The sequence below is a fragment of the Typopeltis vanoorti genome, chromosome 25, assembly GCF_054136105.1.
Source record: "Typopeltis vanoorti isolate ZY-2024b chromosome 25, IOZ_Tvanoo_1.0, whole genome shotgun sequence".
NCBI classification, from domain to species: Eukaryota; Metazoa; Arthropoda; class Arachnida; order Uropygi; family Thelyphonidae; genus Typopeltis; species Typopeltis vanoorti.
Genome location: NC_143573.1, coordinates 1,919,078 through 1,936,481, shown reverse-complemented (window position 1 = coordinate 1,936,481; position 17,404 = coordinate 1,919,078). Strand labels below are relative to the sequence as shown.

Sequence of the window (17,404 nt, the reverse complement as noted above, 5' to 3'; positions counted from 1 at the left end):
CATAATAGGAGTGACTGAAACAAAAAAATGCAAAAATTGGCGAGATCTTTCTGAGCAATAAATACAAAATGTTATATTCAGGCAATGACAATCAAAGAAAAGAAGGAGTAGCCATAGTATTCAACACTAAACATGAGGCTAATCTTCTTGAATTGCAGGCAATTTCACGTAGAGTGATGTGGGCAAATATGAGAATGGAAACTGGACAGTGAGACTTATTTGTGCCTATGGTCCCACAGAAGGTTCTACTATGGTAGAAGTGGAGGAATTTTTTGAGGCTTTAGAGAAAGAAACTGACACAATGAAAAAGGAAAAGTTGGTCCTTATTGAGGATCTAAAAGTTCCTGGCAAATATATCAGCTTGTGCTCTTAGAGAATACAGAGACAAATGTAAGAAAGCTAAACACTGTGTAAAACTGGCTAAATAAAAGTCATGGGAGGACTTTGGCAAGACCATAGAAAATAAATATTAAGGTTGCAAGATATTCTGGAGGTTATTGAAGCAGCTCAGAAATGGAGGAAAGAGTGCTGTAAAAGGAATTAGAGATGATAAAGGTGATATGAAAACAGGAGAAAAAGATATTATATCCTTGATGTATGGATTAATTACTTCAAAAAGTTGCTAAATGAAACAATCAGTGACAGCACAGTGGTAAAAACACTCAACAGGCATGCAGTCCGTAATACATATCCATACTTGAAGTATGGATACGGAAAAAGCCATCAAAAGCCTGAAATATGGAACAACAGCTGGAGTAGATGATATTCAACCAAAAATGCTCAAGTATGGAGGTATAAAAGACTTACACGTTGCACTATATAGTTCAGAAGGCCTGGACAGAGGGGCAAATTCCAGATGATTGGAGTAGAGCTCTAATAGTACCCATATATAAAAAGGGAAATAAAACTGAATGTGAGAATTACAGAGGTATTTCTCTACTGAGTGGTCCTGGTAAGATTTATGCAAGTATACTTGAGAAATAATTGAGAAGGATTATGGAAGAGAAGCTTGGTGAAGAAGAAGCTGGATTCAGGCCAAACAGAGGCTGTCAGGATCAGATTTTCACTTTACGACAAATAGTTGAAAAATCATGGGAATATAACAAATATCTGTATTTTAGTTTTGTAGATCTGGAAAAGGCAAATGACAAGGTGCCAAGAGAAAAACTATTCAAAACGCTACAGTTGTATGGTGTCAATGGGGCATTAAAATTATATTAGGAAATAACTTAACATTGTTAGCAAAAATTGGGGAGAGCAATGCAGAGTCAAGCAATGTTATGACCTTTCAGGAGGACTTGAATAGAATCTATGAATGGAGAGGTAAGTGGAACTGTCAGTTCAATGTTGCAAAGTGTAAGGTTTTGAAATGTGGTAAGCAACAATGAGATGCAAAGTATACACTTGGTTGGGAAACTTTAAACGAGGTAGAGGAGATGCGATATCTGGCAGTGGTGGTAGTGGACAAGGGACTTAAATTCAGGGACCACACTGCATGAGTTGTGAAGTCATCACATCAAATAATGGTAATAATATGGAGGCCCCTGGCATGCAAAAATAAAGAGGTTATGATTCCACTGATAAGGCCTTGTGCATAGATTTGGTCACCAGGTTTTCATTGTGACGAGGATATATAAGAAAGGGTTCACAAAAGATTCACATAGGTAGTCAGCAGTCTTTGGAATGAAAAGCCTTGTAAACAGGAGGAGGAATATGATTGGGACATAGAAGTTAGTCAGGGGTTGTTATCAAGTTGACATGGATGAAATTTTTCATAGAGGAAAGAACAAGAGGCAATCCCTAGAAACTGTATAAGGAGGGCATGAACAGAGGGGTGAGGAGAAGGTTCTTTGCATGGAGAGTCGTTAGTGAGTGAAATGAGGTGCTTAAGTGTGTTTGAATGCAGAAGCATTGAATCAATTTAAGGCACAGTTGGATGAGTTTTGTGTGTGATAATGTGCACCTCCCACAATGAGTCCCTGACTCCATGGAGGTCAGATGTTAATAATAAAAGATTTCATTCATTTCAAATCTTTAATCCAAAATTTAATTTTAAATAATAATATCATGATCCTTAATGTCATATTTTTACTTACCAATATCTTCCCTTTTTGACACTAACTTTGAAATATACAAAATTACAATTTCACAGGAAATAATAATACAAAACTTTGAACTAATGCAACATATGGATAGCACTTACCAATGATTTGTCAATTGGATTATCAATGCGACCAGTCTGAACAAGCAGTTTGTATCCTAATATTCCATCAACTGAAGAATTAGAAAACCATCCTTCTTGTGTAATACAACCCTCTTTCCAGTCTTGGTCAAATGCTTTTTGCAGACCTAAAACAAATGCACGCAGTTTATTTTCTGCATTCATATATCTGAAATCTTTTTCGTACTTCTTTATGCATATAACATATCAGCATTTTTTTCATGTAGAGCGAAAGCCTCAGACAATGTAACGAATGCTAAAAATATATATAAAACACCGTCTTCTATTTAGGATCTATTATTATGCTGGTTCTTCTGGGAAGACTAAACACTCACCGACGAAGCAACCTCCCCCCCCCCCCACCCCCATTCAATGTCACTATGTCTTCTTAAATAAGGCATAGCAGTTTTGTTCCAACTGTTGTCATGCGAGAGGAAAAGCAATAAGCTTAACCTGATTTTTCTTATGAGTTACATCACTGAGATTTTTTTTTTTAAATCCTAATGACCAAATATCAATTTTTTTTTGTTAAAGGAACTTCGCATTGTTAATGTCAAGAATGCATGAGAACAGCTATCTAAGGTAGTATGGCCACTTAATCAGAAACAGAGGAAAAGTGTTAACAAAACAGGTGTTTAAAGGCAGGAAAAAAATTCCCAAAGAAAGACCCAAGTGGACTGAAGCAATTAAGTAGCGCTGTAGAGGGGTGAAGTGTAAGATCTGAATATATCAGAAATATGACAAATAATATTCATTTGGAAGAAAATCGCTGATGGGAATTCATCAATATAATGTGTATGAGATATTTTGTCTGAACTTGATTACAAATTCGTTGTTATTGGACCTTATAGTAATAATCGGCAAAGGAAAGATGCAGCGGCTTTGTCACCGTAGGACTTTAACTTATATTTCAGTTGTTTCGTGAAGTGCGATATGTGCTACATATATACATGTACTCATTTGATTACATAAGAGGATTTGTGGGTGGATGGAAGGAGAGTGTACGTGTGCAAAGTGTGAGCTAAACGAGGATTTAATGAGTGCTAATATGAATTTGATGACAGAAAGGTGATATATAAAATGAATTCTGTTAGCAGCGAGAATGTCACGGGGAGAATGAGTGCTCATTCGAAAGAGAAGGATGGTGAAAGAAAGGCAAAAAATTGCTAAAAATCACTGAAAAAGAAAAAGAGTGATTTGAAAACTGTTAATGGATGGTAAAAAGGACGAAAGTGATGCAAATGTGGTGGAAGGCAATGAAATTAAGAGAACGAATGAAACCGGAAAGAGTGTGACGCAAGGTTCGAAAGTTGGAAAAATTGAAAGAATGAATGATAGCAAAAGTTGGACACATGGACCGAAAGTAAGGAAACTCAAAAGGATGAATGAGAGTGAAAGTGTGAAGCGAGGGTTGAGAGTTCGAAATTAGAAAGATTGAATGACAGAGATTATGGTGCAAGATTCGAAAGTTGAGTTGTATAGGATGAGGCAAGAGATGAAATGGATGAAGAATGAAATTAAGAAAATTCGGGTGAACACGATTAAAACAAATCATGTTGGTATGAAAGAGGTCAGAAAAGATGAGAGTGTGGCATTGTATGGTAACTCCATTATTAAAGGTGTGCTGGATGAGAGGATGCACAAGGTATGTTTTCCAGGCAGTAAAATGAGTAGAGTGATTGAGGGATTGGATATGAGGAGGGAGCGAGCAAAGGAGTTAATGGTTTAATAGGTATGAATGACAAAGGACAAATGATAGGTACTTGACAGAGGATAAAGAGCATGTCAGAATGGATATCAGGAGGCTGCTTAGACAGATAAAAGAGAATAGTGTGATAGGAAGAGTAGTAAGCATGTTGTCTAGGTATGACAGTGGTGAGATGAGGTGAAGAGCAAGGATTATGAATGATATGTTAGCTGAAATGTGTGAGGAGAAAGAGTACAGTCTGTTAATGAGTGGAATGAGTTTGAAGGATGAAGTGAACTATATAAGAGATGGACTGCATTTGAGTGGTTATGGTGTGAGTTGCTCGGATAGACTGCTGCTGGAAGGTAGAGAAGTGAGTATATAGAATGAATCACATCAAGTGGGGAGTGATGTGGAAGAGCAGGAGAGTAAGACAGGAGAGATTGAAGAGATGGTTATGAATGAGGAAGTGAGTGGCATGAGTATGGAAAATGAGAGAATGGGTGTGCAAGAGAAACAGGGAGGCTCAGGGTGGACAGGGGGTACACAGCGTGAGAAAGGTGGATGCTCCAAGAGGATGTGAAAGCATGTACAGACAAGAAAGGAATGGGCTGACCTGGGATCAAAAGGAAACAGTTGGAATTGAAGAAGGTTCTAAAATGAATAAGCAGAAAAGGAAATGACCCCAGTTGAGCATGGAGAGATCACATTGAATGAGTGGTATCAGTGGAACTAGCTGTAGATCCAGGAATGAGCTGTTGTGTTTATATACAAATGCTAGAAGTGTAAGAAACAAGGCAGATAAAACGATTGCACTAATTGAGTCTGTTCACCCAAAAATTTGGAATAAGTGAGACATGGTTAGATGAGACGACATCCTGACAGGAATAGAGATGGAAGGGTATGATTAGATGGATGCTGTTATAGACCTGGTAATGTGGATGGTAGTGATAATGAAAGGTATAATCAAATTAGCCAAGCAAATAAAAAGAGTGATCATTATGAATGATTTTAATTATGGCAGTATAGACTGGAATAATGAGATAGCAACCAGAAATAGAGAAAATGAGTGAGTTTTTGAGGGATAACTGCCTCAGACAGTATGTAACAGAAGGCAAGTGAGAATTGAGGGCCTTGGATTTGGTCATCTCATCAGAGGATGTAATTATAAATGAGGTGTCAAATCACCCACCAATTGGTGAGAGTGACCATGAGGTGATTATCTGGGTGGTTGCCAGCAGTGTGAGGACCTCTGTGAGAAAAGGGTATATATGGAACTACAAGGGAGTGGTGATTATGAAGAGCTCAGAAGACAGTTTGAAGTGTGTAGCATGGAATGAGGAGTTAGCTGGAAAAGAGAACAATGTAGCTTGGGGGATTTTTCAAACCTATCTAGTAGATGCAATGTCTAAATGTATTCCAAGGGTGAGAAGGTTAAATAAGGTAGGTGTGAAATGGATAAATAAAGAGATTAAGCATGCAATACAGAGAAAAAGAGCATTATGGAGGCAGTATAAGAGAAGTGGAAATAACCAATTCCATGAGGACTACAAAGACCAGGCAAGGCAGGTGACTTGGTTGGTAAGGGTAAAAAGTGAGGTATGAACTGCAGTTAGTTAATGAAGCCAAAAAGAATCCTAAGTAGTTCTTTCGATATGTAGCCAGCAAACGAAAAATTATTACGGAAGGATGACATTGATTGGAGAAAAGGGTATAAAGACAGCTGTTTATGGAAGAGATGTCTTTATGATTATGGAAGATGTGGTGGATATACTTAATGAGCAGTTCATAAAGGTCTTTCAATCTTTGAATGTAACTTCATAGAGAGAGATTGAGAGTAGTTGATGATGGGGAGGAGAGACTGACTGTAAGTGAGCAAGAGGTGTATGGAGATTGAGCAAACTAAATGTTAATAAGGCTGTGGAACTTGATAATATATCACCACGTATTCTGAAGGAATGTGTCAGGGAGTTGACACCAGCCTTGACATATTTTTTTAATACGAGCCTTACATTAGGTCAAGTTCCTAAGGAGTGGAAGGAGGGCAAGATTGTGTCACTTCATAAAGGAGGTGATAGAACTCAAGCATCAAACTATAGGCCTATCTGTGTGTGTCAGGTGTTGTGGTTAAGTTGTTGGAGAAGCTGGTGAGAACTAGGATCCAGAATTGGGTTGACAACAATGGTATTATCTTTGATGAACAGCATGGATTTGCTAAAGGGAGGTCATGTTTTAGTAATCTACTTACTTATTACAATAAGGTGACAGCTTCCTTGGACAGAGGAGAAGGATACAGAGTAATATACTTAGATTTCGCAAAGATTTGTGATAGATTACCGCATGATAAGATGATAGTCAAACTAAAGCAGATGGGGTTGGATATTAGATTAGTGCATTGGATTGGAGACTGGCTATCTGATAGGTATCAACAAGTTGTGTATGGAGGAGCGATATCCAGGAAAAGGAAAGTCACTAGTGGTGTGCCTCAGGGGTCTGTTTTAGGGTCATTACTGTTTAACTTAGATATTAATGATATTGGTGAAGATTTGGATGGAGATATCATCTGCAAACAACTGAATCTGTTTACAGATGATAGAAAGTTGGGACGAACCATGAAAAACAGAAAAGATATTGTTGGCCTTACAAGAAGATTTGAATAAATTGAATGATTGAGTATGGGAATAGGGATGCGAGTTCAATTTTGCAAAATGTAAGGTTTTAAAATTTGGGAAACAAAGATGGGATGCAGAATTTATGCTTGTGAGGATATATTGTCGGAGGTGGAGGAAATAAGAATCTGGGGGTGATAGTGGATAAGGATCTGAAGTTTAGGGGACATATTGCCAAAATTGTGAAAACACAAAGGCTTCTGGGAATGATGCGGAGAACACTGAATTGTAGAAGTAATGAGATTCTTGTTCCATTGTATAAGGCTTTGATTAGGCCATGCATAGACTATTATGCCCAGATTTGGTCACCTGGTTTTCAGAAGGAACGAAGGGATGTTGGAAAGGGTCCAGAGGCAACTGACTAAGGTAGTTTCTAACCTCTGGAATGTCGAATATGAGGAAAGATTGAGAAGATGTAATTTGCAGAGTCTGGTGGACAAGAGGAGGGGAGATATGATAGAAACCTATAAGTTAGAAAGGGGTTGTTATAGGATCAATGCTGGAGAGGCTCTACAGAAAATAGCGGGAGATCAGGGGATAACCAGAAGTCATCCCTGGAAACTGTATAAAGAGGGTGTGAGTAGGGGAGTGAGAAGCAGGTTTTCTTCATGCAGAGTTGTGAATGATTGGAATGCCTTGCCTGAGAGTGTGGTGTCTGCAGAGAATTTGAGTGTGTTTAAAGCATGGTATGATGAGCTGTACATGTATGATGAAAGAACCTCCCAGATGAGTCTTTGATTGCATGGGGTCTTGGGTAGTAATAATAATAATAATAATGAATTTCTTTTAGACAGCATTGGGCCTATGAGGTTCTCACTGGGACTTTTTGGTAGTTTGTTATAATGGTATTTGTTATAGTGAGATTTGACTGTATGTAGCACTATTAGTATCTTGTATATTCAATTTGCAGTTGCAAACTGAAATGCAATTTCAATAGCAGCAACTTTCAATTTAAATATGTAGCAATTGCATCACAAGCTATTCTGTGAAACAGTCAGGTAGTATTACAGAACTTTAATAACTGCAATAGACCTGATGGTTTTATTCTACACAAATTTTGAAATACTGCCTATCTTCTTTTCAATGTTAACTACAGAAAATAAATCACGATGAGGAGGATCCAATTCTTGCCTCCAGCTTCTTGTATGTGACTGTCCTTGTTCTGTAGGTATTTTTACTTTGCTGTTCCACTGAATGCAGGCAATTTGAGTGCTTATATAGTGCTGCACAAATTCAATGTCGACTAGTAGTTGCTTATGTGGTCATAGATTTGAGGGAAAGTAGAGGAATGGTATCAGCAAATTTGGCATAATAGTCTCTCTCACAAAATAACCACAGAAGTAGCACAGAGCAGAAACATATCTATGTGTCTATTATGACTGATACGAGTCTATGAGAGAATGATCTCCAATTAACAAAACTACCCTCTTCTGAACAGCACTGAGCATTTTTAGAGAGAGATTTTGGACCACACCGATTGTGAGCGCAATATTCTTAGGGAGGGGGAGATTTAGAATTTTTTGTGCAGTGTTAGGAGTTGCACAGCTGAGAAATAATGTCTTCAGCAGACCTACTTTCGTGTAAGTCAGTCTAAGAAGAGATATCTGATCTTGTGTGGCAATTTGGATATTATCAAAGGTAAGAGAAAGGTGAAGTGTAGTTTTTTTTGCATGAAAGAAGAAAAGATTGTGTTTTTGTGGCACTGCTGTTGACAACCTTGTCCTTGCTCCACTGAAATACAGCAAGCAGATAAATTCTTATGGCACTGATTGTGGAAGGTCTCATAGTGTGGGACATATGGGCATTACAATGTGAGTGAAAAAGACAAATGGAATGCACTGTCATCAGCCAAACTGGGAAAGGATTTGAGGTTAAAGACAGAAATTTATGAATAAGAGAAAGGGCATGGAGAAAAGTACAGAACTCAAGAGTACTTACACTAGTTGAGGAAATCTGAAGAAACAAAGCCATCCACCATTAGACATAGTTAACAACAATAGAAGGAATTGGCAATCCCAGTTGCAAAGGGTAGATGATAGACCATACATTAGTAATTTGGTAAGTAAGACTTTGTGCCAGACCTCTTTTTTTTTTTTTTTTTAATATGTTAAGCCCATACATGGGAGGTTGGTTGATCAACCTATAGTACATTAGTGCCATATATGTGTAGTGGGTTAGGAAAGGAGAAACATCTTCACATTTGATTTAAAAGCCTGTATATTGTATTCCCTGGGAAACACATCAGGAGGAGGACTGTTCCACTGGCAGGGATAAAGGAGGAGAAAAGAAATTTGTTCTGTGGATTTCAAGGTGTACTGTGAAGATGTTGGGTGGCAGCTGCACGTGTTCCAATGGGTTTGGTACTGTGTGGAGGAATTATAGATGTTATTTGATGAACATTTACCATGGAAATATTTATAGAATACACAAACTGCAGAGACCAAAAATCTGTGCAAAAGTGGGAGGAGTGAGTTGGTAACCCTTCTTTTAGAATACCTTCTAAACAATATTTTGTCCTCATCCAAAACAATCTAGTAACTTAATTCACTTTCATACAGATGAAAGCCACAACAAGTTTCATGGGTTAAATTACTAAAACCATACCGACAGTTTCATCACTTCAAAAAAAAAAAAAATTACTTTCTATATGGAAGTTTCAAACTATATACTTCAGTGAATAAATTACTTACAACATCAGTTTCAAATCATTTTTCAGACTGAGAATCCTAAATAAAACAATACAAAAAAGGTAGTGGCCCTTCCCTTAATGCATAACATTAGACATATCCGCAAGGAGATGTGTTTTGCATTATAGGAAATACTGAGGTAGGAGTGTTGGTAGCTTGCTCCACCTTTGCACCAAGTTGCCCTGGTGTTGTACCACCTTAACCCAGTCCTGAAGATACTTTCAGGCGCAAACTTTGTTTGCTCACACTTGGATAAAGGATTAAACTAAATTTATAATAAAACAATATAAACTTTACTGGGCATATTTCTATATGACGTAGAGAGCAATAAAGTTTTCTTCAATTTTCATTGAATAAGTCCTTATTTCTTTCTTAGTACTTCACTTATCTCTTTTTTTAAGGATCTACTCTCTCAGTAACCATTCTTCGAAATTCTGTTCCATAATCATATATTGAAAACGTAGAAACTCCCAAATTTTCCTTCTTCAATAGTTGCAACTTAGCAACACCTGTTAATGTCCATTGTTTCACTTCTGAGCAAGCTTGGAAATACAATAGAGCAACTTCTGCTCCAATCAACCATTGTATGCTGGCATTACTAGTTTTGCTTGAGATTCTGAAAAAAGGTTTTGTCAGAATCTAACTCAGTGCATGAAACAAAGTTTTATTATTCCTACAAATGGATTATGATGGTAATTTTCACTTTACATGTAGTGCCAGCCTAACGTATTTTTTAAACAACATTTGTTTAGATACATTGCAAACATAAATTTGACAGCTCACACAAAATTCCAATTAAGCTTTAATAACTAATTTAAATATAAATGTATTTAATATACGGGGTGTTCGGGATAAATTTGACAGTTTCGTAAGGAAAAAGAAAATCTTCTTTGTATCTATTAAATTTAATGAATTGACAAAAAAACATTACAGGCAGAGTTAATTACAATACTATCAACAAGATTTACTCAAAATAACCACCATTAGCATCGATCACAGCTTCAATTCTGCTTTGGAACCTCGAACAAGCTGATGCTACAGTCTCCCTGGGAAGGGCCGCAAAAACTGTTTTAATTTTATCCATTAACTGGGCTTTTGTATTACTGGAAGTGCGATTGGTGTCTTTTTCAACTGCGCCCCATACAAAATAATCCATGGGGTTAAGGTCTGGGGAGTTTGGAGGCCAAACATTTGGACTGGTGAAGTCGTAGAAATTTTCAGACAACCATTTTTGACTTTTCCCAGAGGTGTGGCAAGGGGCCGAATCCTGCTGCCATACATACGGCCTACCATTGCCTACCCTTGTTATCCAGGGCTTGACTACAGTTAGCAACTCCACGAACAAAGCCCGAATTCCAATGCCAGGGTTCTTCAACACCTGTTCCTGCAGATTTGCGAGGAATTCTGCTGTACGAACGCAATCAGATCGTCTGCTAGGGATCTTTCTTCTTGCTACATCCTCGTAGTCACCATTGCAAGTCTCTAGTTCATGCCTGATTGTTTTTACTGTATTCAGGGAGCATTGGGCAGCAGTCGTAATATCCTTATTTTGATGGCGGGCACGAATCATCATGATACAAGTTATTCTCTTCCATGATTCAGGTGGGTTCCAGCTATCCATCCTTTCTGACATCTTGTATATGAATGAAGAAGGGTCCAAACTTTTAAATGAAGAGAAGTGTGTGTTAATACATGTAACTTACGGAAAAATATAATTAATTATAAATATGTCAAATTTATCCCGAACACCCTGTATAAGCAAGACTTCAGTGGCTAAAAATACCTCTAAAAAAAAAAAAAAGTCTTGCCTGCGACATACAAAAAGAAATATACATTTAACTAACAACATTACAAAATAATAATATATTTTATAATAAGCTTCTTAACTTTAAATTCATTTTTTTCTTTTTAATTTGTGGGATATCTGACTTTTAATACAGATATCCTACACATAGTTCTTCTGATGTCTTTCTGACACCACACTAGAAGAGACACATGATGTGCAGTTCTTGTTAATATTTGGGATACACTGCCTTGATCATGAATGCAGGAGTTGGAGATGATGAGGAGGTCATCCTCGTCTATGGGAGATGTTACAATTATACTGCTAATAATCATGTCAGCTGTTCCAGTTATGTGAAAAATATTGTCAGCTGCACAATTTCTGTTATATCTCTGTAAACAGACTGTTTATATACCAAATGTTAGGTAAATATACAAAAGTTCAATCCAATTGATGCAATGACTTTTAACTTCATTATTTTTAGAATCCAGGAATTAATTGACTTGAGACCAAATAAAATTTATATTAATTAAACTAAATAAAACTATATGTTTTAAATACAACTAAATTAATAACTATAAAACTATTTGAATCCAAGACCTTCTATTTTCCCACTAAAAATAACTCATTCTATTATTGGTTTGTTTCACATGTGCTTAATCAGTATATTAGACTGAACACTTTGTTTTCACAGCAAACTACTACAATACAATAAATGTTCATTAGAGTCAGTTTCTTAAGCCTTTTCTAAAAATATAAAATGTCTTATTAATTAGACATACGAAGAGCCAAAGGCTTCAATTCGGCGACATATAACTTGTTTAAGTTAAGGGATATATATCCCATATCGTTTCTTAGTCGAATAAGAAACTCAAAGAGTTTTTATGCCGAATATAGTAGAAACTATATAAAGTTCAGCGATTCCAAGCGTAAGCAAATACCTTTGAGTTTCTTATTCGGCTAAGAAACGATATGGGATATATATCCCTTAACTTAAACAAGTTATATGTTGCCGAATTGAAGCCTTTGGCTCTTCATACGTCTAATAATTTATTAGGACACCTCTCGGCAATACTCATAGAAGGGTGGTAAGTTCTGTTCGCTACAAACTTGATATTAACTAGGTCTACCTACTCACTGATGAGACCTCAATAAAGGTCGAAACCGGTCTGGGTAGTGACCTTCTCTCATAATGTAGAACAGTAATACAGCTCCTAGGAGCTAAGTTCACATTATGGGTAAATATCAAGACTAGTGATCGGAGCTTGCTCCACCTTAGACATGAGTTGCCTCAGCTTGCACTACCTTAAGGGTCCGTTGCTGCAGTATCCAGGTATTTGCTTACGCTTGGAATCGTCGAACTTTATATAGTTTCTACTATATTCGGCATGAAAACTCTTTGAGTTTCTTATTTGGCTAAGAAACGATATGGGATATATATCCCTTAACTTAAACATGTCATATTAATTTCCCTAGGACTATGCAGTGTTTCCTTATTTGGCATCAGCGGCAGCTGGTGAAAATTTTAAGTAGGGGTGCTGCATATACAAAATAAAAAATAAAAATAAAAAAAATTATTTTTTTCCTAATCAGTAACCAATTTATTAATAAATAAATTTACATATTAAAAAATTGCTTTATTAAAAATATTTCACTCTCACCACGAACAAACACCAATAATAAAAGTTTCGTATCTCACAAAAATAACATGCAAGCATATGATACACTGCTCATTTGAGCAGTATCGGAATGACTTGTAACGTGCAATCACAAGTGCAAACGAATATCAGCGAGATGGCTGCATTGACCCAAATGCAATAATTCTGACACTGCATTAGATCACAGTGTATTTGTTGCATGTAACGATAATTGAAATATATAATTTTTTCATATATTTTCAACAGTGACATTCATCATAATTCAGCCTTGTATCTATAATAAATAAATAATTATTTGTTATTTCAACAAAATAAAATAAGATTTGCAAAAAATAGTTCACCCTCACCAAGAACACACACCAATAATAAAAGTTTTGTATCTCATAGAAATAACGCGTGCAAGCATACGCTACACTGCTCGTTTGGGCAGTGTCAGAATGACTTGTAACGTGCAATCACGAGCGCAAATGAATATCGGCAAGACTGGCTGTTCTGACACTGCGTTAGAACGCAGTGTATTTGTTTCGTAATCTAAAGCGTTAATCGAACAATTCCAATTATTAACTATTCAATCACTGTTGAAACATAAGCTGTAACCTTTAACATATTGTATTGCATTTATATAATGTTGTAAGCATTGTTATTATTTATAAACACATACAAAATTTAAATTTTTCATTTTTTCCTTGGGGGTGCTGCAGTGTCGCAATGCTTATGTACGGGCCACCACTGTTTGGCATAGATTTATTCCAATCATCCTCACCTCACTGTTTCAATGAATATAATTATTCTTTTGGGCAGTTTTATTACAAGGTGCTCAAATTTATTACCAGAGGGGGGAGGGGAGTTTCTTTTACAGGTATTATTTCTGGAAAAATTTCCATGTTACTCCTCTTAGTAAATATTATTTTTATGGCTATTTAGCCTATTTTTGTTTAGGAATACACCTCTTTTAGTACTATATAAACACTATATCAAAGTAGAGCCTCTTCTTAGGCTACTTTACAGTTTCAGATTTCACTAATTCCATCACTTATTATGATAAAATAATTTAAGTCACTAGCATCCTAGAGACAGATGACGAAACTTGCCATTTTGTGTTTCTTCAAATGTTGAAATAGAACTTCTACTTAATATCTCCTTTTATTTACTATTCACTTATTGAGAGTCCCAACTTTTCTAGTCTAAGAATTCACCTTGCTATCATTCCTTTTTCAGAATCCTCTATTAATATATTATGACTGTCAAATTTTATTAAAAATTTCATAAAACAAAATTTTCTGGTCTGCATTCTTAAATTTCCATTCCATAAATCTGAAATACTTTACAATTCATTTTAACTTAAATATCAATATCGGGCACATCTGATTATATGTGCTGATTATATGTGGTTACAAAACCAAAACTAATATAGAGAAATATACTAACATAGAAAAACAATTGTAAAAAGATTATAAATTATGACTATTTTCACAATACCATTTCAGTTTGAGTTTAATATTGTATTTTACTGATATGCAGCTACTATAATTATAGCAATCTATCATTATTAAATTAACTTTTGATTCAAATGAATATAGTAAAATAAGAGATGATATATATACACAGATCAGAGTGTATACACACAGATCAATTTACAAAATAATTCATTTAACTAGAATCAATAAAATAAGAGCACAGAAGAGGGATTACTATATTTATCTTAATTCCTTGAGATATATCGATACAAAATAAATAACGGAAAAAACTCACGTAGAAAGATTATTTAATAGTATAATTTTCGCCTGTGTGTCACAAGCATCTTCAGTACACATTAAGCTCAAATTAAACAATAACTGACAATTCCAAAAAAGCACCACCTAAGTAGCTGGTGTAAAATAACTAAAAAGGCCAATAACTTTCCTAAAAAAAAAAAAAAAATCAATACAATAAAAAGTTAGGAAAGATTAGCTGATTTGTAAAGTACTATCTCCCATAAAGGGGATAGACGTAAGCCATCGGATCTGTTTAAGTTAGGAGAATGAAGTAGAGTTTCACATGTTTCTTTATAAAGGCGTTCAATGAGAAACTGACTTTTGTGACGAACTCTTGTCTTTCTCCAATGAACTCTGTGTCTAGTGAAGATGGCATGTTCAGAAAGTCCAGACTTTTCAGGTTTAAAGTATTCAATATAAGATTGGCGTTCTTCTAGCCGAATAGAGGCAGATCTTCCCGTTTGTCCGAAATAAGATAATCCACAAGACCACAGAATCTGGTAGACACCTGGATGATTAAGATGTGGAAGCTTGTCCTTAGAAGTGAGAAAGGTGGAGATTTTTCTAAACGGTCGAAAGGCAACAAAAATATTCAGTGATTTTAAAACTTTTGCTATACATTCACTGATGCCTTGTACATAAGGGATAGTAATGCGCGTTATTTCTTCTGTGTTTGAAGAGGAAGACATATTAAAGCTCCTCAAAGTTCTTTTAATGAAGCAATTCTTATAACCATTAGATAGAAAGGAAGAAGTTATATATTGTAGTTCTTTCTGTAAAAGATCGTCTGAAGAACAAAAGGAGTGGGCCCGATGAACCAGTGTTTTAATAGTTCCTGCCTTTTGACTGGGATGGTGATGAGATTCCGCATGGATATAATGGCCTGTATGAGTCTTCTTTCTATAAACTGAGAAATGTAGGTTACCATCTGGTTGGCGAAGAATTAGAAGATCTAAAAAGGCTAACTGCTTATTTGATTCTACTTCTAGGGTAAACTTGATCCTAGGATGAAATGCATTTAACTTAGTGAGAAATTGTTGAAGTTCATCAGAAGAGCCATTCCATACAGCAAAAATGTCATCGACATATCTGAACCAATGAGTAGGTCTGGGAGAAATGTTGTCAAAGATACATTGTTCAAAATGAAGCAATTCTTATAACCATTAGATAGAAAGGAAGAAGTTATATATTGTAGTTCTTTCTGTAAAAGATTGTCTGAAGAACAAAAGGAGTGGGCCCGATTAAGAGGAAAAAAATAGTTATTAAACTCACTAATATTCTGCTGGTTTTCTACCCAGCATCATCAGAGCACAATGATATGCGGGACAGGCACACAGCACTAAATTAAATAACTGTAGAAACAATTTAAATTCTAACTGACATGTGCCTTACATTATACCTTCTATGGGTCTGATAACTATCAAGTTTGGAGAAGTCTGGCTATTAGGTCTTAAAATGATAGTTTCACAGATCTTTGGTAAATTAATGCAAACATACTTGTTGAGGTTGAGAGAGTGCTTCATAGCCAATGATGCTGATTCTAAGAATACCCTCTAAGACCTGTAACAACTTCTATGTAATATAGACGTTCCCCCCACCCCAATCTGAACCTATGTGAAGGAGTATCTAGAGCATGGTCTACTAACTAAACTCGACTTCCCATGCAAGTGATCTTGGATGTAAATTTTTGTGTTCAAGGTGGATGTTAACTGATCTGCCAGTCTGTACAAAGTATGATAAACTGCAGGCGCAAGGAACTTTATACACTCTAGGATGTAATTGATCTTTAAGAGAATGTATGAAGGAAGCTAACTGAATGAAAGGTTTGAAAGCAGTAAGGAGATCATATTTGCAGAGAACTTTGACTAATTTTTTCTAATGTACTCTTAAAATATGGGATGGGAATGGTTTTGCTGTGATCCTGTGTGTAGGAGGGATGGAGTGCATGTAATATTTCACCTATTTTATATGGACTGTAGCCGTTGTCTAAAAAGGTGTTGCAAAGGTCCTTGAGCTCAGTTTCAAGGGCTGTGTCATTTGAACAAAGGCCTTCACTTGGTGAGAGGTGTTTTGAGGATGCCATACTGACACGAAAAGTGGTGGTGGTAGTGTGATTGTTTATGTAAATACCTTCCAGTATGAGTGAGTTTTCTGTAGATGGAGAAAGATTATGAGCCATTAGGAAGTCATGTCACTAATGTATCTAAAAAGGGGAAACTATTTTTAGTTTATTTTTCTATGGTAAAGTTTGTTTTATAATGGTCGCTGTTAAAATGCACCAAAAATGTATTTATTGTATCTGGACCATGAGATCAAACAGCAAGCACGTAATCAAATTTATAGTCGTGCGCACACACTCTCAAAAGACACAGTCATGCACTTAGTCATGGGCATAATTTCGTCACTGAGCCCAGAAAAAGTAAAAGTTTTAAAAAATTATGACGAGCATATAACATGTTATCTATCTCACGGTCCAGACACATTAGATACATTTTTTGGTGTATCTTAACAGGAAAGATCCTAAAATAAACTTCACCAATACAAAAAGAAAGTAACAATAGTAGTCTTCCCTTTTTAGATACATTGGTGACATGAATTCCTAATGGTTCCATCTACAGAAAACCTGAGCTATTTGTTCAAATGACACAGCTCTTGAAACTGAGCTCAAGGATCTTTGCAACACCTTTTTAGTCAATGGTTACAGCCCATATAAAAGAGATAAAATATTACATGCACGCACCCCTCCTTCTACATCAAACACACAGGATCACAGTAAAACCATACCCATCCCATATGTTAAGGGTACATAAAAAAATTTTAAAAAAAGCCAAAGTTCTCTATAAATATGATCTCCATACCACTTTCAATTCATTCAGCTAGCTGAATATGCAGATGTAGTCATTCTCCTAAAGAGTGACTACATCCTCTTGAACATCCTAGAGTGT

At 36.0% G+C, this 17,404-nt stretch overlaps 1 protein-coding gene across 3 annotated transcripts in view; it reads right to left on the bottom strand.

Annotated features, from left to right (window-relative positions):
- Positions 1-17,404, bottom strand: part of ptc (protein patched) — a 313,027-nt gene that overhangs the window by 112,779 nt on the left and 182,844 nt on the right. For all 3 annotated transcript variants that reach the window (XM_090414812.1, XM_090414810.1, XM_090414811.1), the window contains one exon: positions 2,204-2,349. In XM_090414812.1, the coding sequence (XP_090270938.1) occupies positions 2,204-2,349 (146 nt within the window). The remainder of the gene's footprint in view (positions 1-2,203; positions 2,350-17,404) is intronic.